The sequence below is a fragment of the Chenopodium album genome, chromosome 23, assembly GCF_948465745.1.
Source record: "Chenopodium album chromosome 23, dcCheAlbu1.1, whole genome shotgun sequence".
In the NCBI taxonomy this organism is placed as follows: Eukaryota; Viridiplantae; Streptophyta; class Magnoliopsida; order Caryophyllales; family Amaranthaceae; genus Chenopodium; species Chenopodium album.
Window position 1 is genome coordinate 2,205,009 of NC_137856.1, and position 24,874 is coordinate 2,229,882.

Sequence of the window (24,874 nt, forward strand, 5' to 3'; positions counted from 1 at the left end):
TTTCCTGTGTGCTCACAGCTGGTCATCTTATGAGGCAACTAAGCTGCTTATTTCTTGACTTTGTCTGAAGAGCAAAACAATACAGTTAAGGAAAAATAAGCTGCTCATCTCAAAGCTTCTTTTTGCTGGAAAACCATGCTTTGCTCTACAGTAGGTGGAGACGACTTCAAAGGATTGACAGCAGAGATATAGACAATATTCGACTGTTTAAGTTTATTCCAGACCCACCATAAACTTCAAGGAAAATTCTGCAATTTTCGTCTGGCAAAGAACAGAAGCTAAAAATATACTCTCTTGAGTTCGTGCTTATACGTTAAAGCTTTCATAGCTTCTTGATGCCTTTTGTTGACTGCCCGCTGCTGCTGTGATACACAGTGACCTGTATGTCACATGTATAAACATGCGTCTTTTCAAGAGATAAGTGACATTATCAATTTTGATGCAAGAAGCCGATTGACAGGTCAGGTAAATGATCTACTCCGTATAACTGAAGCTTTGAAATGAAAAATTAAAACATTGATGCAATTTGTTGCGGAATATTTCATGTTGTGGTTGGTATAATGGTGTAGCATATAGAATTATGTGGTGAATTAATTGTCTGTGAAATATCATCTGCTCGTTATTCATCACAACTGTTGGAGTTTCATGCATTACAACGGAGTTGGATCCATTACACACCAAAGATTAGCCAATGTGCCAACTGCACTAACTGTGATTTTATGACCTTATGATCAAACCTTGGTATCCTTATCTTATTTATTTATTTATTTTTTCTTATTTACGATTTTATGAAGTATTTGTTTGATTCATAAGAATTATGACATTGTCAGCCATTTCTAATTTAAAAAACAAAAATAATTTTATAGACTTTTCCATCCATTTCTTCTTCATTTTTAAAGTCACTACATATACATATGGCAATTTTTCCTTTTCAAGTTTCAAATTAAATCGTAATATGCTAGTTTTATTTTATTTTATATTATTTTATTTATTTTATTTTATTTTTTAATTTAATTTAATTTTATATATATATATATTTTTAATAGCATAATATGCTAGTATGGAATGCTAGATCCAGTCTAACTATAATTTCTAATAATCGGCAGGTTGACGACCCACAGGTCCTTAAACTTGTTTGGGTAGACAAATGATATAAAAATTGGAATGCCAGAAAGACAAAGTCCTTATTTATAGAGCGGTGCCCAGTTAATTGGAGTATAATCGTCTTTTCAAGTACCAGTGAAGGGATACATGCGTCTTTTCATATACTAATTTAGGGATACATGTATAATTTATTCCCCAAACAGTAAATGCAAGTTGCAAACAATAATTGTTGGACAACTCACAAAACATACAAAATAAATGACCACTTTTTCAATATATTTACAGAAATGTCAATAGATTAACAAAATTTCGTTTATCTGGCCGATAAACTTGTATTTGCCGTTATTTATAGATTTGTTAGCTACAGATTGAGAATTTTTTTGACGTTTTTTTAAAAAAAAAAAAAAAAAATCAATCAATTGTTATTTGAGATTGAATATTACACAAAGACACGGAGTAATAATTTATGGAAATAATAAGTTGTAGTCATGGAAAGAGATATACAAAGTATAAACAATCCAAATCAATCAATTGTTAATTGAGATAGAAAATTACAGGGAGTAATAACGTACGGAAATTATAAGTTGTAGTCATGGAAAGTGATACACAAAGTATAAACAAACCAAATCAATCAATTCACAATACACTAACTCAACCATTGAAAGGGTGAGTTAAAAAAAAGGTACAAGTACGGGAAAAACATTAGGCGTTTGTCGAGTGATTTTTGATAAATATTTGACCAGTTCGAGACTTTTGTTGATATGGTCCGTTTCTCGGTTCCACCTATTTGAGGAGATAATTGTGGTGGTCGTAAATTCAATTTCCTTCATATATCTACATCGTTTTCAATTCTCATTATTTTTCATTAAGCCCGTTAGCTTGTTTGTTCATTCATTCTTTTTTCGAGTTTTACATCAATCTGAGTTGATCTTATTAGAATTTGTTTTCCATACAACTATTAATAGATCTTAATTTCCGAGTCATTTTTAGTTGCCAGCTTCATAACTTAAGTTCGTTGGCATCTAAAATGTCGATAGAAATTGCAGTACTAAGTTTCTTTGCCTCCTCAGTTTTCTCAATCCTGGTAAATAAGTTGGCCAATTCCACTTTTAATATAATCGGCGACATCATAAGTAAGGATGTTCAAGATGACCTCGAAGAATTGGGTACTAAAGCTTGTTCAGTTCAAGAGAAGCTCAACAAAATTAATGAGCTGGGTGATAAGGATTTGCAGGAGATCACCGACTTATGCTACCTAGCTGATGACATCATCGATGGTATCAATATCAAAATCATGAAGCATCATCAACAAAACGGATCAGTGGGATCATCTGTTAACGACAACAATGTCATGTGTGGTAGCGGCATCATCTCCGAGTTGCTGGGCAGGCTCTTTTCTTGGGGGAGCTGGGGACAAGCTACTGCATCAGTTGATATACTGCGCCAGCAGATCTCACTGGTGGAACAAGCATTCGACAATAGAAGACATACGACTAACACTAGTCGATCTAGAATTAGAAGGGGTTACTTGGATCCATCCGGCATACATCTCCCAGCTGGGAGGATGCGTGAGAAGCAAAGTATCATAGATCAGCTCTTGGAGTTGAAGGAAAGTGAAGGTGGTCGCGGTATTAGCATAGTGGGTCAGGCTGGACTCGGAAAGACCGTTCTTGCTTCTACTATCCTAAATGACAACATTATTAGACGACAATTCAAAGTCATCAGTTGGGCGTCTTTGAAAAATGACCACTGGAATTCGGATCAAGATATTCTCATTGAGACAATACCTAGCGTCAATGAGGACACCTCTCAACAGGCATCGTCGTCATCAGGCTGTGATTGCAGATCCATTAATTTGCTAGTGCTGGATGATATACCGATCAAGAAGCACGAGGATTGGAAGTATCTTAAAGCCAAGTACATGCAACCTGAACCCACGCTTGTTATTATAACAAGTCGTGATCCTGAAGTTGCAAAATTTACTGGAACAACGCTTCATTACCTGCAGCCTTTATCGATTGAGGACTGTGAGGAAGTGATTGATAATAATGTGTCTCGTGTTCTCTTTGATCACAATCTTCTTGTGTTCAAATCTAAAGTCAAGCGCATAGCCAAGAAGTGTGATGGATTGCCATTGGTTGCTGATGCTATCGGCGTTTCCTTGGAAGCTGAATGCAAATCAAACCCTGAGCTGTTCCAGACTGTCATTTCACTTTATGAAGACAAAGAACTTTGGGAACAAGATATTTTTTTGAAGGAAATTCTTCCTAATTTAGGATTCGACGAAACCAGTCTGCCTAAGGAGCTGTGTAAGTTCTTAGCTTATTTTTCTTTGTTTCCTCCTGAACATTACTTCGATAAGGGTGAGCTTTCGCAGTTGTGGATGGCTGAAGGGTTTATTAATGTCGCGCCACAATGGACATTAAAACCGGCTACTGATCATTTCAATGGTCTGGTATCAACCTCTGTACTCCAACGTGCAAAATCTTGTCCCAAAGGAAGGGCAGTGTCATCATCAACCTACCAAATGCACAGCTATGCTCACAAATTCGCTCAAATTCTTGCTCGCACCACTTACTTTCGGCTGGATGAAGGGGCACACTCTGATATTAAAGACAAAGACAAGGGTATACTCTCTTCCCTACCCAAGTCTAATATATGCCATTTTTCTTCGTACTGTCAAGTAGTTGATTCAGTAGTCCTAAACCACATAAAAGACAACTTTAGTCGACTTAGGACATTCCTAGTACTTAGCAAGAATAAGACTTATGGAACAGCTATCAAACCAATTCCACACTCCATGTTTAGGAAACTCAAATATCTACGAGTACTAAGTCTTAGTAATTCTAGCATCACAGAGATCCCTTCCACTATAAGCAAATTGAAACACCTCAGGTACCTTGATGTGTCTAATACTAGTATCCAAAGACTACCTAAAGGGGTTTGCAATCTCATATGTTTGCAAGTGCTTAAGCTAAAATCTTGCCCTCTTTCAATACTTCCCGATAATTTTGCGAGTTTAATCAACCTAACTCATCTAGAACTGGATATGCTAAAATTGAACCCGACGCCAGCAAATCTAGGAAAATTAACCAGCCTTCAGACCCTCCCTGTGTTCATTGTTAAAACGGAAGAAGGGCGTAGCATCACTGAGCTCGGAAATCTGAATAAACTAAAAGAGTCTATAAAAATTACCGGGTTGGAGAATGTTGCCAGCATCAAGGACGCTGTAGAGGCTAACTTGCACCTCAAGAGAGAGATTAAGACGTTGTTCCTAGAATGGACGGAGAAACCCAAACAAGATTCATATGTCGCGGAAGAAATCTTGACAGGCCTTAAACCCAGTGACAAGGTGATAGAACTGATAGTATCGAACTACACCGGTATCAAATTTCCTAGATGGGTGAACATGTTACATAATGTAAGCAGAATTTATTTGTACAATTTCCCAAATTGCAACAAATTTCCACCCCTTGGATCGCTTCGACTACTGAAGAGCCTAACAATTCAACTCATGCCCAAGATTACAGAAATTAATCATCATCGCAGCGAAGAAATCCAATACCCGGCATTAGAATCTCTGATAATCCTTTACATGGATAACCTTGTTAAATGGGGTTCATACTCGTCTGAACACATGCCCCGCCTTGGTGAACTTCGTGCAAATTCGTGTCCCGAGTTGGTTTCATTGCCTATGATATGTAAGCTACGTTCGTCGACAAAGCTACAAATACTTAATTGCCCAAAGCTACCAGCTAGGGATGATTGAGGATGTTTTGTTTTGAAATTGACGATTTTATGTTGTTTTTGATGAATTTTGGAAGTTTGTTTAATTGAGTTGAGTGATCTTTGTTATCAACATTGATAGATATTATTGTTAGATAATATTTGTCGAATATATTTGTATATTTTGTATCTTTATCATTGTAGATCTCCTATCGTGATGAGCACTAGTCTTGTAACTCTATATATATTGATCAATAGTATACACTCCAATTCGAGGAGTTTTCTCGAAATCTAACATGGTATCAGAGCTTTAGGTTACGATCCTAGTCTTTTAATAAGTGTCTTATATTTTTAGTTTGTTTTAATTTCGATAGAAATCGGATTCTATTGTAAGTTAATGTATCTCAAATAGAATTCAAGGACAACTTCTATAAATTTGCATAATATGTTATCTTAATTGTCTATAGCCTTTAATTGCACGCAATATGTGCGCAAACATCCGAACATTTAGAATTGATATAAACAACATAAAAAATACTACGTTATTTTGTTGGATTAAGTAATTATTGTTTTATTGATAAAAAATTTAATTAATTAATAAAGGAATACTTTTACTTTACTAGAGAAATCATGATTTGATTTTATGGGTGTACTAAGGACTTAGGACCTGTTCACTTCACCTGAAGAAAAATAACATTAAGTAAAAATAATTTTAATTCAGTAAAAATAAGTCCAGTTCAGCAAAAATAATTCAGCTCAGTAAAAATCAGTAAACTTAAAGAAGAAATATAATAGAAAATCTGTAAAATTAATATCAATTCAGCAAAAAATAATTAAGATGGTGGTGCTACTGGTGTGCTCTTTGCACCCAATTTATGGTGTGCTACTGGTGAAGTACATAGGCCAACTTTTTTGCCATTAGACAAAGAGAGAGAATGAACAAAAACTACATTACAGCTTACACATGTATATATAATCAGTCATCGCGTACTAATGTTCACGGACGGCTCTTACCCGGTATAGCCTGTGCGGCTGCACAAGGTCCAATTCTAATTAGGGCAGAAAATCAGTATTAATTAGTTTATACTGCAGTACATTTGTGTCCATGCCAATTGCCAAACATGGCTTAGTGGTTAGGTTTGAAGTGGTCTTAGCAACGGTCAGGGGTTCTATTCTCCATCTGTCATCACTTCCCTTATTTCTCCAATTTATTTCCCTTTTCACAATAATTTATTTTTGGTTTAATTTTCTGTCATAGTAAATCTTTAATGCCTATATTTATTTATCTTATGTCATTATAATTACTTGCACAACATTAATATACTTGTTCTTTAATTTTTAAGGGTGGGGTAAAAGGGTAAAACAATGAATTTACATGTTATGTGTTATTAAAATAAAAATAAGTCAGGAGTGTAACAAATTCATTTGCCAAATTACATATATCTTATCTGCACATGGCCTTCAAAAAAGTTGGGACGACCTTGCTAGAGTGTTTATTTATAATAGGTTAAGTTTAGAAAAACTAAGGTTAATAAAAGTGAATAAGGTTAGTAATAGTGACTCGAGTTTAATTAAAACTAATACAAGTTCTAATCAGTAAGATTAGGCTTATAGAGGCAGTAGGGCACACCTATAGTTTTATGTTTATGCATACAAGAACTTAAATTTCAATAAGCGTACACCAATTTTAATAATCAAAATATGATATATAAGAATTTGATATACAAAATTCAAAATATGGTTTTATTATAATCTGGAGTCCGGTCTCACGCAAAACATTTTGTAAATCAAATTGTTTCATTCATTTGATGTATAAAAATACCTACCTTCTTTTACTTACAATCTCGTGTATTACAGGATTGATTAGGGCCTGTTCACATTTACTAAACTAAACTGAACTGATTAAAGCTGAACTGAACTGAGCTGAACTGATTGGAGCTGAACTGAACTGAGCTGAAATGAATATTTTATGAGAGAGGGAAATTAGGAGCTGAACTGAACTGAACTGAACTAATTGGAGCTGAATTGAACTGAAATTAAGTAAATGTGAACAGGTCCTTAGTTAAAACCACTGATTACAAATTTAAAAATTTACGGAGTATTTTATTTAGAAAGTTATTTGATTTGTAATAGAAAATGATTGGGTAATTATTATTTTTTCTTTTTTTTTTGGAAGCAAATTAATTATTATTTTTTCTCTATTATTCAATATTACAGTATAAGTCAAGTAGGATATTAAGGTGTTTTTAGGTAGACACCATAAGTCCATAACCTCCTCTAGTCCTCTTGCTTATATAATAGAGATCTATTTAATTAATTGTGAAGGAGCCAAGGCAACAAATGGAACAGTGGAAGCACGAAAAAACTTCTGTGGACCTGGTTCACATGAGGTTCCACATATGCGAGTGACATTATGTTGAATATAATTTATAATCCTAATTTTAATATATTGATCCTTATATTAATGGTCCATAAAAAATTAATACTCCGTATAAATCAGATTTTTTTTTTTTTTTTTTGGTGAAAATAAATCAGATTTATTTAAGAGTTTATGGGAATGCATTAGCTTGGCCTTTGTCATTAGCAACTCTTTCGGTGATTTTTATCCATTAGGTGGAATTTTTTTAAGCAAAAGCCCTTGTCACAAGAGGAAGATGTCAAAGGGGAGATCTTTCTTAGCATAAAAATTAATTGAAATATTCAAATATCATTCTAGAAAGCGTTAATTTTTGGGTCATCAATCTCATAGTTTTTGGGTGGTGACTGAGGAAATCTTTCGGTGATGTTGACTTGGATCTTTTCAAATTTTGAAATTTTCTCCTTCAATAATTGTTTTTTGGGGGTGAATTAAGCTAAGGGAGGCGGACTTTATAATTAATCTTTGATTAAGCCTATCATACAATGTTGTGTTAGTGTTCATCTCAAAGTGATGTGATCCCACTTATCATCTAAAAGAACAAGTAAGATTATTTAGTGATGTGATCCCACTTATCATCTGAAAGAATAAGTAAGATTATATGTTTAATTAGAATCAGCCAATTCTCATTCCATTTATTAAAAAAATAATACTCTTATACATTCTTAAGACTTAACGGTTCTACGTACTACTCCGTAATATTTATTAGGTTTTGTGTGCCCCTTGTCCCCTTCCAAAATAATATTACCAAATACCAACACCGAAGACTTTCCATGGTCACCCTCACCACCCGTACGTATACTACTTCCTCTGTTTCTTATTGAGAGTTTCTTATGAACAATTATATTGGAAACATAAATAAGTAGTAGTAAAAGTATATTAGAAAGATGAATTTAAATTGGGTAAGCCAAAAAGTAGAGAGATCGTAATAAAAGTACATGGAAAAACAAAATTTACTTGGAAAAGTTAACTTTGCACAAATAATGTTGCAAATTAAAGGGAAATTTGATAAAAAATAAATATTAATGGTTATTGAAAAAATGCAAATGGGGTGAACATTTTGGGACTAAAATTTAGACAAAAGGGGCTATCAATAAGAGACGTACGGACCTGTTTTCATTGACTGAACTCAGTTGAACTGAACTGAACTGAAATGAATATTTTATAAGAGAAGGAAATTAGGAGCTGAGCTGAACTGAACTGAATTGAGCTGAATTGAACTGAACTGAACTGAATTTCAACGTAAGAGAACAGGGCCGTAGAGAGTATTTCTTTTTTTTAAAAAAAAATTTGGGTGAGTTTCTCTTATTAGTTATGCTTGATATAAACTATATTTTATTATATATAAATTATTTTTTCCCAATTAAAAATTATTTTTACTGATTCTCTATTATATTTTTTCTTACGAATTAAAACTTATTAGAGGGTCATAGCTTATTCAACTAATTGAATTGAAATTACTTTGGCAAGAATGAACTTATTACTGGACTGACATTTCGTAGTATCTTTTACTGAATTTTATTGTTTTAAGGTGAAGATTACAGGCTAATCCCAATGATAGTTTCAAAAACTTCCTCCATATTTATATGTACAATATTTTATTAATTTTTTTTTTTTAAAATTAAATTTATTTTTTTTTATTTTTTTATTTTTTTTATTTTTAAAAAAGAAGACTATATGTACAATATCCACACACTATTTATTTTATGATGATTTTCCGTAAAGAAAAACATAGTAAGGTCCTATTTAATTTGTTATTCATCTTAATTTATACTTTGTTTTCATTTATCAAGTTTTTATTCATTTTCACTAATTAACAATTATTAAAATATTAATGATTGAACTTATGCATTATATTAACAGTAGGCCTGTTCACGGATGGGGGTAATCGAACCGATTTGTGATATCGATTCGGATATCTGAATACTTCCAAAGATTTTGGATATGATATCTGATATCCGATTATTCCAATCGCATACTTCGGATATCCATTATCCAATTAATTAATATAATTATAATTGATATGATTATTTTCTATATATATTTCACTATTCAACCTTTACATTTCTAATATCAAACATTCGAAATTTGAAAATCAATATTCGAATTTGCGTTTGATTTTTAATTTGCTTTTTTGAATCAGATTTACGATCCAAAATACAAATTCGGATCGGATATCCAAAAAAATCTGGATAAGTTGCAGATCTAATTTTCAAAAGTGTTTTTTACAAGCCTAAGTAATAGGAATAAACAAGAAATATTTTATCTAAAAACACGTAGGGGATAACAAATTATTGTTATGTACCGTTAGTCCGTTAGTATATTTTGAAAGAGAAGGTATTGGGTGCGGATGTCCGCACGCAAATTTAGTGCAGGAGGCTTGGCTGATATGGTTTTGGTGTTGGCTATTACATTCCTTTTATTGGTTGATATGTTTTTTTTTTTTCCTTTTGTTGGCTGATATTAGATCATTTGGCTTTTATGTTTCTAATTGGTTGATTTATTTATTTTGTTAGCTGATATGTATATTCTAATTGTTGGCTTATATGTTTCATTTTGTTGACCGATGTGTTTATTTTGTTGCCTTATCTGTTGCTTTTGTTTGCCGATATCATGATTTTGTTGGCTGATACGCTTCTTTTGTTGGTTGATAAGTACCTTTTGTTGGCTGATATGTTCCATTTTTGGCTGATATGTTTCATTTGTTGGCTGATATGAACCTTGTGTTGACTGATACGTTTTTATTAATGTCTTATGTGTCCCTAATATATGTTGCCTGATATCAGACATCAATTGGCTGATATGTTCGTTGTAATGGCTGGTATGAATTATTTGTTGGCTAATACGTAGTATGATACTAATATTTTATTTCTTTCTTTCTCGTCTTTCTCCCTCGCTCTTCCTCTCTCCTTTATCTCCCTCTTCTTCTCTTTGTTTCTCACGCCACCACCTAAGACCCAACAACCTCACGCCACCATCCAGCCACCACCCACCCACCAGTCCCCACCGCATCACCAGCCATCGAACCCACTAACCCACCACTCACTACACCCACCACCGAACCCACTCACCCTTTCAACCAATTTCTTCACAAAGGAAGAAAACCAAGACGCCACTTCTTCGGAGTCACTGAACCCACCCACCACCGCACCCACTCACCTCTGACAACGCTGAAAAACTACCACCGACAACACCATTGCTCAGCTTCGACAACGTTGAAATTCTACCACCAAGAAATCCGATGCCTGATAGTCTTTTTTTCCCCTATTTTCTCTTAATTTATTGGGTAATTAGAGATATTTTGTGTCTTTTATGGGATTTTGTTGAATTTATGGGCTTTGTGATCTTAAATTGAACGTTGTTATGTGAACTGTGAACCCTAAAATCCCAATTTTATTTGAGTATTGAGGTTGTACTGTGTTTGAAGGAGAAAGGGCTGTTGCACAAACTGTTGGGTGCGGACGTCCACACCCAGTAGTTTGTGATTTTGAAATACGCCTTGAATCAATATTAGAGATAGTGAGATATAAATCATCCGACGGTGTTCAGGATTTTAACTTGTTAGTATTTTTTTTTAATTTGATATTCCTCTCAGAGGCATGTGTGCCTCATTGGAGAATTCGTGCATGCTCTAAAGTTTTTGCCTACTCGTTTTCAAAGAGGCACAACCGTTTTATTTATAAATGAAAAGTAAGTATGGCTATGTTAAAGTCAAAATGGTGCAACTATTTATAAATAATAATTTTTTTTTTTAGCAAAGTTAAAAAGTAGGTGATGAGGCAATAATTTGCTCGTTCAAAACGGCAATTTAAGTGGCACTTTAAATTGACCCTAAGTATTAATAATTTTATTACTATAGGTGGCGTGATGTGTGTAGCATTATCTTCAACTCAACTTATCTGCTTCATGTATAAATTATTAGAACTGGTCTCACACTCTCACGCCTGTGATTAACTTGGTCAATAATTGCCTTTCTCCCAGACCACCAACCCTTAATTTGCTTCAATTCTTGTTCTTAATTCTCCGGGCCGGAATTGCTTGGTTGCCTCCTTTAATTTGTTTATATTTTTCTACACGTAATTCAATTCTACGGTATGGATTACTTCCTAAAAGAAAGTATTGCAGATTTTCGGTCTAAATTTAAGTCACGAAGGTTTGTAAGAAGCTTGAGACGACGGAGGAAAAAGGATACAAGTCATCATCAGGTAACAAATAAATTGTTATGGTTTTACACACATTAGCTAGCAAGTATTATCATTATTTTGGTCAGGTCACGAATAAGCTAATTTAAGCTAGTATTGTAGAAAGTGTTACGCGTAATATTCAATTGCTCACGAGTTATACAGTAGTCCACATGCAATTATTGGTTCCTGTACGGTGCATCGTACAACCATTTCGTAGGAAAGAACATGATATAGAAATGTAATGAACATATAGATTTAGTGAAAAGAACATACTATTATATGTAATGAGCATATATCTAGAGTGAAAATAACATACTATCAGACTATAATGAACATATACTTAGAGTGAAAAGAATATATCAGTATAAAAAAAAAAAAAAAAAAGAAAAGAACATATATCTATATTATGTGATTGTCAGTGCAATCTACTTTTATTTGTGACATAACGTTCATGGCTTATTGTGAAATGTTCATTGAATTTTGTCTTCAAATTATGGTGGTTATATATAGATAATGTTTATTACATAATATTGTCATGTTCCTTCTTAATATTACAGATGTTCTTTAGATCTAAAAAATATATATATAACTATATGTTCTTTACAAAACAAAGGCATGTTCTTACAAAATAACTACATGTTCTTTTTGCGTTTTTGGTTGTATCAAGCAAAGTACAACCACCTGCACCTTAAAATTTTCAGTCCACATGAGTATGGTAGAATCATCATAAGATTCATAACCTCTATCAAATTAAACATTATCTTCTATCCACTTAGGCCGTGTTCTTTTCACCTTTTTAAAATTTTTTTTTTTTAATTTTTTTTTTTATTTTTAGGTCTAGTAATATGAGATAAGTTCCAACATATTCTAATAAATTAATTGAAATCAATATGGCTAATAATAAGATCAATAAGATTTAATAATTAATGTCTAATATGTTCAATCATGTCTAATAAGTTTAATCTTAATATATTAATTTTTTTTATTTAATAAAATATTAATGCTATATATTATATTAATTGTACCATTATAATTATTTAGTAAAATACTTACAAAAATATTTAAGTAGAAAATACATACTTCGTCCATCTTTTTTTTTTTATTATTTATTTATTTATTTTTTTTTATTACAACTATAAACCGTAAAAATTCAAACATGCAATAAAATAAAGAAGCAAGAAAATATATGGAGTTAATTTTGTCATTGATAATTTTTTGGATTTCAACTCTTTTAGATCTATTGATTCCTCTCTCCAAAGGGTTAGGATATTGATATGTGTTTATAGTACAGGGCTAAGCTTATTCCATACTAATATACTCCTTTCGTGTTTTAATAAATGTTACACTTTGACTGACATGTGGTTTTAGTCAATTTAATTTCTGTAAGTAGGGTAGTTGAAATGTTAAATTTTTTTAAAATAAAGATAGTGAGGTAATAGTTTATTGAAAAGTAATGAATGTGAGAGGAAATAAATAATAATAATAAAAAAAATAGTAGTGGGTTTGGGACTTTGGATGGGGAACATGAAAGAAGAAAAATATAATACCGTATTAAAATGTACGAGTAGCTTTTTGCCAAAAAAAAAGGAAGTGTATCACTTATTAAAACGCAAGTGCAATAGGTAAGTGTAACACTTATTAAAACACGTAGTGCGTACTATATGCTTACACCAGGTTAGTTCCCGTGCCTTGCACGGGAATTTTGAATAATCATTTTTAAACTATCATTATAAAAGTTTTTTTTATAAATAAAATAAAATCTAAAAATATAGTTGACAAATTTTGATCAAAATAAAGGATTACAAAAGATACAAAAGATATGATAGGTATAAAATGATGTAAAAAATTATCAAACTTATGTTAATAATGTTTTTTTAATACCTATATAAATATTTCTGTTAAAGATATGTCAAATATATATTTTTTGTATGTAATTATATTGTATAAGTTTAGAAAATTATTTTTGTATTAGATTTGTTTCTTTAAAAGAACTACGTAAGGACACAGGAGATTGCACATGTCATTGCTGGTGTGTCATTGGTGGTGTATCTTTTAGTATATAGTTATTGATTGTTTGGTCATTAGAAGGAGACGAGGATTTTGTGACTTATCTTATCTTTACGTCCTTAAACCTTAGAAAAAAACTCTCTTTATATAGAGTGTCGTATAGTAGTAAGCAAGATAATAGTCATATATTCTACGAGACACGGAAGATTAATATACTTTAATTTTTTTTTATACTTCTTCCGTTTCTATTTAGTTGACGCGTTTGATTTAGGCACACATATTAAGGAGAGGAGAGAGAGAGTGAGAGAGAATGAAAAGGCAAGTGGGGTAGCTTGTAAATGTAAGGTAAAAAAGTTACCCCAAAAAGAAACGTGTCAACTTAAAAAAAAACTTCCTAAAAAGGAATACGTGTCAACTAAAAAGAAACGGAGGTAGTATTATATTATCTCCTTATTTATATATATTTAGCACCTAAAAATTAACAAAACACCATATGGAATTTTTCACTAATCACACAATCTTCTTCGACCTACTTTTGTGATTTATCCATACGGAGAAACATAGTCATATGGAATCTAATTGAATTCATCTCAACAACCCTTCTCCATCATCAATTAAAGCTTTGATTGGTCAAATTTAACTAACCTAAAACCTTCAAATTTGAGCTTCAGTAGCAATGATGAAACAACAAGAAAAGGATGAGAGAGAAAACGAAGGCAGGGATAATGCAAGCAAGGGGACAACGACATTGACTTCCGGCAAAGGTGGCATTTGCCATAGAAGGTTGCGGTCTAATTGAGGGGAGATGAACAAAGAGAGAGAAATTTCTAGGTAGATGACGATGGAGTGGAGATCAGTGGTAGTGGTGGTTGACAATGAAGGTGTGATGAATTTAGATGGAAGGGGAATGATTTTGGTGGAAATGGTTAAGTTAATGGGTTTAAGTGTTTTTTTTTATTTTATTTTATTTTATTTTATTTTTTGAAACCTAGGGTTTAAGTTAATAGGATAAAATCATTAGTTTAATTAGAGTGTTTTAAAAAAGTAAGAGTAATTTTGTATAATCACACAAAAAACTTACTGAAAAAGGAAAGTAATCACTTTGTTGTGAGTAATGTGAAACAGTCATGTTTCATAAATGCTGCGAGTAATAAGAAACAAAAGTAGTATAGTAAACACTGACTTTTTACTCTATACACATGAATATGAAGCATCAATTTTATAATAACATTCATAATCGAAAATATTGACTGATAGAGTATTAAAAAACTTATTCCTAAGATTCAATCATAAACTTAATTATTTGGGTTAAGTTGCTCATTTTATATGGTATCAGATCTAGTGTGACAAGAAGATAGCGGAATCGAATTTCACCCCACCTTTTAATGAGGAATACTATATATTGCATTTACACTTCAAACCCAATAAACTTTCATATAGCTTTTGATTGAGACTTAGAAATAGGTTTTTAAACTCCCATCATTGACGATTATAGTTACATTCTCAAATGTAAAATGAAAGTTTATTATATAAAACCATTTACATATACTTTATTTTTCTTTTCAGTCAACTGGATTGACGAATAACCCTTCCTCAAAATTTTCCAATCAATATCTCGAAAATCGTCCAGTGGCAATTGCTTCACAGCCAATAGCTACACCTTCACTGATTTATACAGAGCCACCACATCAAATTAAGGATGCCAAGCAACGACTTAAGGGTACTAAATTTTTTACTGAGCATCATGTCTCTTTCTTATCTTAGCTTGATAGTATATAACATATTAATCGACTTCAACCATTAATTTAAGCTTTCGATTTAATTGATCCTCTAACAGATAGCTAAGCTATTCGCTTAATCAATGTGTTAAAGTGATAATTTGGTTACCAGTTATGTACTCGCTTGATCAGTTCATCCATTGGTTAACATTAAAAAAATTACAAAAACATAAAAATTGAAAGCTAATGGAAAAGCATAAAAAACACATATTGGAATTCTTATTTAATACGGAATAATAATTTATTAAGACAGAGAAACAAGAGAAGGGAAAAATAATGAATTTTTCCTTACAAATCTCTCCATAGCTGGAGATATCAAATTATTACAATTTAATTCCTTCATTTCTTTTCCTCATATTGTTATTCAAATGAAAAAATTCAACCCCTTCATTTCCCTTCCCTTCCTTTTCCTCCAATTTCTTTCAATCCAAACACACTCTAAGAAAAAAAAGGTCTTCGTGCTTAAAATCTAATTTATTTATTAATTTATTTTTATATTTTTTTTTGTCGCAACTAGATGGAGACAATGAAATCAGATCAGAAAAGCCAAAATCTAATTCTTCAGCAGAAGTGCGCAAAAAATTCAGGGATTTACTAATAGAACATTATCCGTCTTTGCCAAATGCTGAGCTTAAGTGCCATCTGGAAGCCGCGGAGGATATGATGCTCTTCCTCATGTTATTTCCTCATAATCATACTTTCGACAAAGATACTCTAATCCAGCTATGGCTAGCAAAGGGCTTTATAAAGGGTGAAAACAAGAATCGCGTTGCCAACCTGTTCTTTAAAGCCCTTGTGTTAATAAGTCACATTTTGCTTATAGGAACGTGCTTTGCGACCAAAAAAGATAAGTACAAAATAAATGTTGATAAGTTGAACAATGATCTAGTTAGTCTAATGTGCGACAAGGTGCCTGAAAGTGTAAATAGTCATGAAGCATCTAATGGAGACCAACATGTCGCGTTAGTGGGTGATGACATTGATGAAATTAGTCTCAAGGCTTTGAAGGATTTCAAAAAATTGAAAGCACTTTTACTTCTTTGTGAGAATGCTTCAAATATCAACAAAATTCCGCATGAAGTTTTTTTCGGTCTAAGGTTTTTAGAGGTACTTCATTTGAGTGGAAGTCATATAACAGAGTTACCCTGTTCAATTGAAAATTTGACAGAACTGAAGTATCTAGATCTTTCTTATAGCCTCATCGAGGTACTTCCTGAATCAATACAGAGTCTTTCGAAGTTACAAACCTTGAAACTCAATTATTGTGAGCGATTATTAAGGCTACCTGAAGCAACAAGGAAGCTAATCTCCCTCGCACATCTTGAGCTTGATGTCCTTAATCAGTTAGCCATAATGCCAAAAGGAATGGGGGCACTTACCAAGCTTGAGACCTTGTCCGCGTTTCTTGTTCACAATGATGATGGTCGTGGCATCAAAGAGTTAAAGAATATGAATAATCTTAAGGGAAGATTCTGTGTATCAAGATTGGAAAATGTCTCAAATCCTGAAGAGGTGAAGGAAGCCGCTTTGAGTGAAAAGAAGCACTTAAAGGAGCTAGAATTGAGATGGAGTGATTCGTATGAAGCACATGAGAATGACGATAAGATTCTCGAATTGCTTCACCCAAGCTCCAATTTGAAGTATCTAAAGATTTCATGTTATGGTGGAAAGACTTTTCCTCATTGGATTAGTCTTCCCTCACTCGAAAAGCTCACCACAATCATACTCTTTAAGTGTGATAATACTGAGATACTTCCTTCCCTGGGACTACTACCATCTCTCAAGTTTTTAAGTTTAATGGAAATGAATAGTGTAAAACAAATCGGAAGTGAATTTTGGGGACTTGATGGTATTCCTGTTGCATTTTCAAAGCTAGAGAAACTCGAAATCATTGGCCTTTCTCAGTTGGAAACGTGGAACGAAACAACAAAAGGAGGTTATCCGCAGCTTTGCAAGCTTGTAATTGAACAATGTCCTAAGCTAATTGCAATTCCGTCATTACTACTGCAACGCAACACTCTCAAGCACTTGGAAATACTACAGTGTACTGATCTTAAATCGTTGCTCGAAAATAATTTGTCGACTTCACTGGTGACTTTGATAGTAGATGAATGTCCTTTGATCACAGAGGAGTTCCAGAAACACGAAAGTAAAGGGTTACAAAAGATTAAACACGTGGAAAACGTTTGGCTCGATGAAGAAGAGATCATCACAGTTTGATTTATGCAAGGTTTGCTTAGACCTTGTGCTCTGGGAAGCAGTTTAGTTTTATTCAGTTTTCTTCTAATTAATATGGCATGTAAATATTGATTTTTCACGCGCTCTCTTTGTTTCTTTTTGTTTTTTTTTTTTATATCTAGAATTTTTTTTTACAAAAAGAAACACAGGGAGTAGTAGCTTTTATTTATATTATTGAGTGCTTTTGTCTTACAATGACAGATTGTTTTATTCGAAAGATCTAAATAAATATTTTATTATGTTAACTATTTCTTAGGTGCAGCTTACTCTTTGCTAGCTCCCATCCATTTACATTAACTAGCATTGATTGATCTGAGCTTTAATTTGACATAATTCTCTCTCGAGTATGCAGTTTATTCCCCCACATCAACCAGCACTAGGTGAAATCAATCACAAGCATGAGTGAATGTGATTTTTGAATCTACTAGTGTTCTTTCTACAACTTTATAGGACTAACCGGCGAAATATTTGTAGAATTGTTATGAGCACTTCTATATGAAAGGTTGAAAGCCAATAACTGGCTACCTAAGCCACAATTCAAGCTTGGTACTACTTCCTTAGCAACTGTATCTTATAACTTCACTAAGTTTTCTTAATTAATTTAGGCAAAATTGTGAAAATGTACCTGATTTTTTATCGAGTTTGTGAGCTAGTACCTTATTTGCCTTAGTATCATAATTTTAAATTTAACCATTGTCAAGTGCTGAATATTAATGCATATGAACACACTGCAGTAATTTACAGGCCCTGAAATTGTATTCCTAAACCAACAGTACACTTATTTTGAAATTAAAGGAACACCCCCGATATGCAAATTTTCTGGTTTCCCAAAAAATAATAAAATGACATATATAATAATAATAAAAAAAAAAAAAAAAAAACACTTCATTTTAAAAATGAAGCAGTGCCTAAGTAAGACAATGTAAGGAGAAATTCCTTGTTCTCATGATGAGAAACGAAATTTGTTTCTCATGGGGGCATTTTCGTGAATAAATCAACAACTTTTTCAATATTGTGGGCACCACAATTGAATAAAGTTGAAAAAGTTGTTGATTTATTCACAAAAATGGGGCATTCTCCAATGTAAGTAGCAAAATTTGCGAAAGACTAATAATTTCTATTATACCATTAGTTAATGTATTGGATTTTCCTGCAGGCTGCAGCACATCTATGTGAATACAGGAGAACAATGTATAAGGCAACTAAGCTCCCTTGATAATAAAAAATTACAATCAAACCACGACAGGTAAAATTCGACTAGTTAAACTACGATACATACTGCATAATAGTTGTACATTGGATCACTTATTGATTAAAACCCCTGTATCTTTCTGATTAGCGAGAGGATATGCCTTCGTAGTCTATCCATATGCTGCCAACATGCTCTATCTTGTGCCAATCTTCACCATCAGGTTTTGAGCAGCTGTACTTGAGCAAAGGACAATCTTCAATCAACAACTCTTCCACTGAAGCAGGCAAGCGTCCCTCTGGCAGGGACCGGAGCAAGGGGCAGTTACTTATCTCCAAATGTTGGAGCGAATGCATGTCTGAAAGGCTGCAAATTGTAACTAATTTCGGACAATCCTTCAATTCCAGCTTATTAAGGGCTGGAAAATCGCTTTTATGTACATCTTTCCATTCTTCCAAAGAAAGCAAGGAGATTAGTGCCAAGTTTTTCAATTTTGGGAATGCAACTTTATCATCAATTCTATCATTGTGTTCAATTACTCTGCAGAATTGATTATCAATGACTCTTATTCCGGTTAATCCATCTATGGTGAGAAATTTTAGCGAGGGTAGGCGCCCTAGAGAAGGTAAAACCCGGCAATTTTCACATTTTAGGAGGGCAATGCTCATGAGGTTGGAAAAAGAAGGATCACTAAACCAACTTGGGAATTTGGAACCTCTATAACAGAGTACCTTGAAGTATTTGAGGTCTGTGTGTGGCCGCAGGCACTCAATTACCTCGTCGTAAACTCTGCTGATTTTCTGTCCACTTGAGCTCCATTGAAGCTCCAGGCTCCTCAGGTGCACCTTGGTGATCAGGTCTGCTTCCCTGGCTTCCATTGAGGTTACAACATTCTGAAGCTTTGTAAGGCGGAGCTCATTTAAGCCATCAAGGTTCTTGAGCTCAGCAATTCCGCAACCTAACTCACAGCCAATAGCAAATGGTGACAATGTGCAAAGGCGAGTAAGTGCACCAAGGTCAGGGGGAATACAGTGCAAGTAGGTATGGACACCAAGATCAAGATGTTGAAGCTTTTCTAATCTAGTTGTTTCTTTAGGCAACGTAATTAGGCCGCGACAATTTTTGAGTTTTAGAGTTTGCAGTTCCTTAAGGTGGCCTATGGTTCCAGGCAAGTTTTTAACGAGGGTCTCAGAGAGATCAAGATAGCGCAAGCCCCTTACATGGCCTATCGAACTTGTCAGCTCTGTAATTTTAGTACAGCTCAAATTGAGAATCTGCAGGTGCTTCAATGAGGTGAAAAAATCATAAGGTACACGGTTTATGCGACACCGGTGACCTTTAAGGAACCAAAATGTCTTCAGGTTTATGAATTTTTCCAAAACTGGAATAACATCGGATGGAAAACGCCACATTGTTACATGCTCAAATGCTGTTTTTTCGCAATATAGCAAATCAAGGGGGACATCAAGGTCGATCTTGAGATGGGTCTTTTCCGAATTTGTGACATGGTTAGATACCAAATCAGTTACCTTGTACCACAGCTTCCCAGTTCTTTCGTCATACCTTGAAGGATAGAGATATCCCTCGCTTTGGTACGCTTTGAATGAGGAAACAATGGAAGCGAGAGATACATCTGCAAAAAGACTTGTTGCCTGACCAAGCTGGATTAATGTATCCCTCTCGATTTCATGATCCTCAGGGAAGAGGCTCAAATAATGCAACAACGACGAATCAAACAACGGAGCTAGAGCTGTTTGATTTGATAATGAAATTTGGTCAAGTACAGAGGGCTCCTTAGGCAAGCAGTCTATAAAGAATAGATCAGTGGCACGTTGGCGATAAAATGTCACTGAATCACCAACAGTTAGATCCTTTTCCCGTGGAAATTGGAGCCAGCCTTTGCCAAATTTGTATTTGTAATCAGATTGATCTTCAGAGATCTCCAAATAAAATCCCCACACTTTTTTACTTTGAATGTCATTGAACAACACATGGCCAGACCTATCTTGTTCGGCGAGGAAGATACTGCCATACTCATTTGCTAAAGAACAATCACCCAAAGTATCCTGTTTCTGAAGCTCCTAACAGAACAAAACTTCAAGTTGTGCAGGTTTCTTGATGCTTTCATGTTGACTGCTACTTGCACTGTCCCTGCTAGATAGAGCCATTCTTTGAGGTCTTCTATGTGCACTGGAGTCCATCTGGTTCGAAGCTGATAGAATCGATGATTGGACGGTTGTCTTGGTGTTTCTTTTGTGTAGAGTTGAATAATGAAAGGCCAACTTGAGATAAGAAAAATTCTCCTGTTAGTCCTATGTATGCTGTCAAATATTATGTTAATTTGTTACACAGTATATATTTTTTTTCAAATAATCCATATACTTAGGAATTATGGCCTTGAACATCATCTCTAAAGACATTGTCAACACTAATTATAAGGTTCTTAATTATACACAAATACAAAAAAAATGTATGCAATCAAGGAAGTATTCAATAATCAATATATAAACATAATTATCAAATATCATTATCATCCCTAGCTAGAAAAATTTCTAATATCACTATCATATTATTCATATCAATAAAATAATATAAGCATAACACATCTTGAAAGGGATCTTACTATTAATTAGAAAGATGCCAGGAAGAACTAGGCAAACTTGACATGGCAGCCATGAAGTCATTGAAAAAGCCAAGTATTATCGCCAATTTGGAAAATTTGTTAGATGGACCATTTATGTTCAATTCCTTTATTAAAAAATTGGCAATAAAAACCTTTTATAGGGGGCTTTATGATTTGTAATTGTTAGAATTTGATTAAGAATCCAGTACAGTAGTGTAAAATATAAATATTGTAGGACTTCAAATAAAAATGGATTATCATTAGTTTACAAAAAAGAGTTACATCATACTCCGTACTAACTATTGACTTAGTTTTCATGATGTAAAATACAAGTTAACATTGGCCTAAAATTTTCATTTTTCCTTTTTATATAATTCGTCTTAATATCCATCAAACTTCTGTGTTCTAAATGATAAATCAAATCTTTCACTACCATACAAATGATTCCTAATTGATATCACAGCTAATTAGATATCAAATTATCAATATGTCCCTAGAATTGGTTGGTGGGCTATTTACAACTGTTGCTGTCCAAGACTTAATTGACACCATCAAGTCTTTTGCTCATGATCAATACCACCACGTCATATCTGACCTGGAGATCAAGCTGAAAAATCTGGAGATGAGCTACACAAAAGTTCAGTTAGCGCGGGATCACGTAGATGGATGTGAACTGGTAAACAGCCATAAACACCAACTTTGGGTTGGTGATGCAATGACAAATTGTTACAAATTTGAAGACTTGATGGTAGATTTCGCGCTTAAGACTAGAGAGAGGGAAGGTGCCTTGTCTTTCTTGCAAAATTGGTGTATGTCTCAAGAGATGGTGAACCTGCAGTATAATTTAGATTCATTGTCAATAGCAGCGGCGAATTTGGCTTGTGTCAAGATCGATAGACCTCCTAAAACTCTCGCTAAGATGCTGGATTTTACACCAGACAATGATGTAGACTTCAAAAGAATGCGCGAGAAGGAAGATATTGTTGACTTGTTGCTGGATGAAACTAAATATAGAAGCAGCAGTAGTAACAGCGATAGGAATCAACGCAACAACATCATTCTGTCGATAGAGGGCATGTTTGGGCTTGGAAAAACATGTCTTGCTCATGTTATCAAGAACGATTTAAGCATTCGACAAGGTTTTGACCTCAGATTTTGGGTTTCTGTATCAGGGGTTTTTGATTTGAAAAAGGTCTTAAGTCTGGTTTTAGTCCAAGCTTCCCCAGAAACAGAAAAGATCATTCAGGAGCAGGGGAAGAGAGTGTTCGAAGACTTGTGTAAGCGAGCAAAGGTGTTAATCATATTGGATGACTTGTGCAATATTCCAGATCCACAAGAATGGGAGGAATTTGAATCTATTCTCTTCAATTCCACCTTAATGTTCGGTGTCATCATCACTACTCGTAATCCTGATGCAACGCGGTTAATTACTTCTCTTAGTACTGTTCCTGTGATTGCCTATCATTTGAAAGGGCTATCAACAGAGGACTGCCAATCTATCATCCTACACAATTCTTCGAAACACAAGCATTGTTCTTGGGACATGATATCACTTAAGGTAGCCGAAAATCTCTGCAAAGGCTTACCCTTGGTGGCCAATACCATCAGACTTCATATCTCCTCTGTGTCCGAAGACAGATGGTTGTCTAGTCAGCCAAGTGATTTATGGGATATCCCCAAACTTAGGGAACAACTCTTCCCATCAATTGAGCCGAATTATACAAATCTGTCTCGAAGTCTAAGGAATTGTTTCTGTTATCTCTCTCTTTTCCCTGTAGATTTCCACTTTCAGAAGGAAGATTTGGCTCGATACTGGATGTCAGAAGGTTTCATTGAGCAAGAATGTCCAGCGAACACTTATGATCATGCACGATTAGAAGAAATTGGAAACGATTGGTTTCATGAGCTGCTATCACGGTCTTCAATCATCTACGACCGTGAGCTAGAGGTTTACAAAATGCATGAATTTGTCCATCGATATGCTCAAGAAGTTAGTTCTTACATATACGTTCAGCTTAACAAAAAAGTTGTTACGTATTGGTCCTCTTTGAGCCATAACAGGCACTCTTCGATGCTGTATGTTTGCTTTCGTAGAGCACGACATGTATCTTTCAATTTGACAAAGATTCCACCCTCAATGTTGAAGGAAATGGATAAATCTTGCAAGGGTCTTCGAACACTAGTCTCGTTATACGAGGGTACAAAACTTGCTAAACTCAATTATGGCCTTTTCTGTAAATTACAAACTCTGAGAGTACTTAATTTGAGTAAAACTGACATCAAAGAGCTACTTGGATCGATTGGGAATTTGAAACTTCTACGCCTCCTGGATGTGTCGTCAACAGAAATTGATAAGCTTCCTGTGTCTATCACCAAGCTCAATAGACTAGAAGTCCTCAAATTGACTGGTTGTTACATACTCGAAATGCCTAAAGATACCACAAAGTTGGCCAACCTACTGCATCTCGAGGCAGATATAAAAACTTTGTGGCGAATGCCTCCTAACATTGGAAGGCTATCTAATCTCCAAATGCTTCCTGCGTTTGTCGTAGGTGATGAAGATGGGTGTCGAATAATAGAATTAAAGGGCATGAGACAACTTCGAGGTTCACTTTGCCTTACAAATCTAGAAAGGGTTGAAGGTGAAGATGAAGCTAAGGAAGCTAAGATGAACGACAAGCAATTCCTTAAAAGGTTAGAACTCGAATGGAATAACTATCGAGATGATATCCAAGACAATGAAGTCCTAGCCGGACTTGAACCACATGAAGATTTGGAAGAATTGCAAATAATTGGATATGGAGGTCCTGTCTTTCCGAATTGGATCAGCTCGATAAGCAAGCTGAAGACCATTCACCTCCAACAGTGTTATGAATGTAACATACTACCTCCACTACACAATCTTCCGTGCCTTAAAACCCTTCATATACAAGAACTGCGCCGCGTAACATACATGAGCTTTCATTCTTTTAACAAGGCAGTACAGGAAGAAGTGTATTTTTCATCATTAGAGTCGCTAACAGTTGAAGACATGGCAAGGCTTGAACAATGGGATCCTGCAATGAAAATGCCTCACCTTTGCGATCTTAAGATTGTGGATTGTCACAAGTTGAGAGCACTACCTCCACTAGATGAGTTTACTTCCTTAACTAATCTGGTGATAAGGAATGACACTGCTTTGCAGTCATTGCCTGATGGTAAAATGCCCTCGTCTCTGAAACATTTGGTCATCGAAGGAAATGTAGAACTAGCAAGTAGATGTTATCGGATTGTTGGTGGAGACTGGAAGAAGATCCAATATGTTCCTAAGGTATTCATTGATGGAAATTTACAAGTCGACTGGCAAATGAGGGAAAATATATAGCAGAGATCTATATTGAAAAAAAAACATTATTATTTGAATTTATGCTTGAAGTCACAACCATGTCCCAATTTTATGTTATGCTAAGTCTAAGTGATAGAGGATGTAATTTTTTTTTTTTTTTTTTTTTTGACAGGATAGAGAATGTAAATTACTCACTGCACAATTCTGTCAGTTAATAGACTTATAATATCTTCAAAGATTTTGTAATCTAGTACAACTAGATTTATAAGCTAAGTACAAAAATT

General features: G+C 34.2%; 3 protein-coding genes across 3 annotated transcripts; all 3 read left to right on the top strand.

Annotated features, from left to right (window-relative positions):
* The first annotated feature begins 2,131 nt into the window (after positions 1-2,131).
* Positions 2,132-4,873, top strand: LOC145609554 (putative disease resistance protein RGA3). The gene has a single exon (XM_081665009.1). It carries the CDS (start codon positions 2,132-2,134, stop codon positions 4,871-4,873), a length of 2,742 nt encoding a protein of 913 aa, XP_081521135.1.
* A 9,405-nt stretch (positions 4,874-14,278) lies between these two features.
* LOC145609555 (putative disease resistance protein RGA3) lies at positions 14,279-18,669 on the top strand. Its single transcript, XM_081665010.1, has 4 exons — positions 14,279-14,362; positions 15,004-15,157; positions 15,733-17,429; positions 18,610-18,669. Exons 1-4 carry the CDS (start codon positions 14,279-14,281, stop codon positions 18,667-18,669), a joined length of 1,995 nt encoding a protein of 664 aa, XP_081521136.1.
* Positions 18,670-21,752: 3,083 nt separating this feature from the next.
* Positions 21,753-24,629, top strand: LOC145609556 (putative disease resistance protein RGA3). The gene has a single exon (XM_081665011.1). It carries the CDS (start codon positions 21,753-21,755, stop codon positions 24,627-24,629), a length of 2,877 nt encoding a protein of 958 aa, XP_081521137.1.
* The last annotated feature ends 245 nt before the right edge of the window (positions 24,630-24,874 follow it).

What these genes read in the sequence shown, in the direction of transcription:
- LOC145609556 (XM_081665011.1), top strand. Translation starts at nt 21,753, where the DNA reads ATGTCCCTAGAATTGGTTGGTGGGCTATTTACAACTGTTGCTGTCCAA.
- LOC145609554 (XM_081665009.1), top strand. Translation starts at nt 2,132, where the DNA reads ATGTCGATAGAAATTGCAGTACTAAGTTTCTTTGCCTCCTCAGTTTTC.
- LOC145609555 (XM_081665010.1), top strand. Translation starts at nt 14,279, where the DNA reads ATGGAGTGGAGATCAGTGGTAGTGGTGGTTGACAATGAAGGTGTGATG. An exon ending in GAATGATTTTGGTGGAAATG is followed by an intron (nt 14,363 to 15,003) that starts GTTAAGTTAATG and finishes TTTTCTTTTCAG; the next exon opens with TCAACTGGATTGACGAATAA. An exon ending in TGCCAAGCAACGACTTAAGG is followed by an intron (nt 15,158 to 15,732) that starts GTACTAAATTTT and finishes TGTCGCAACTAG; the next exon opens with ATGGAGACAATGAAATCAGA.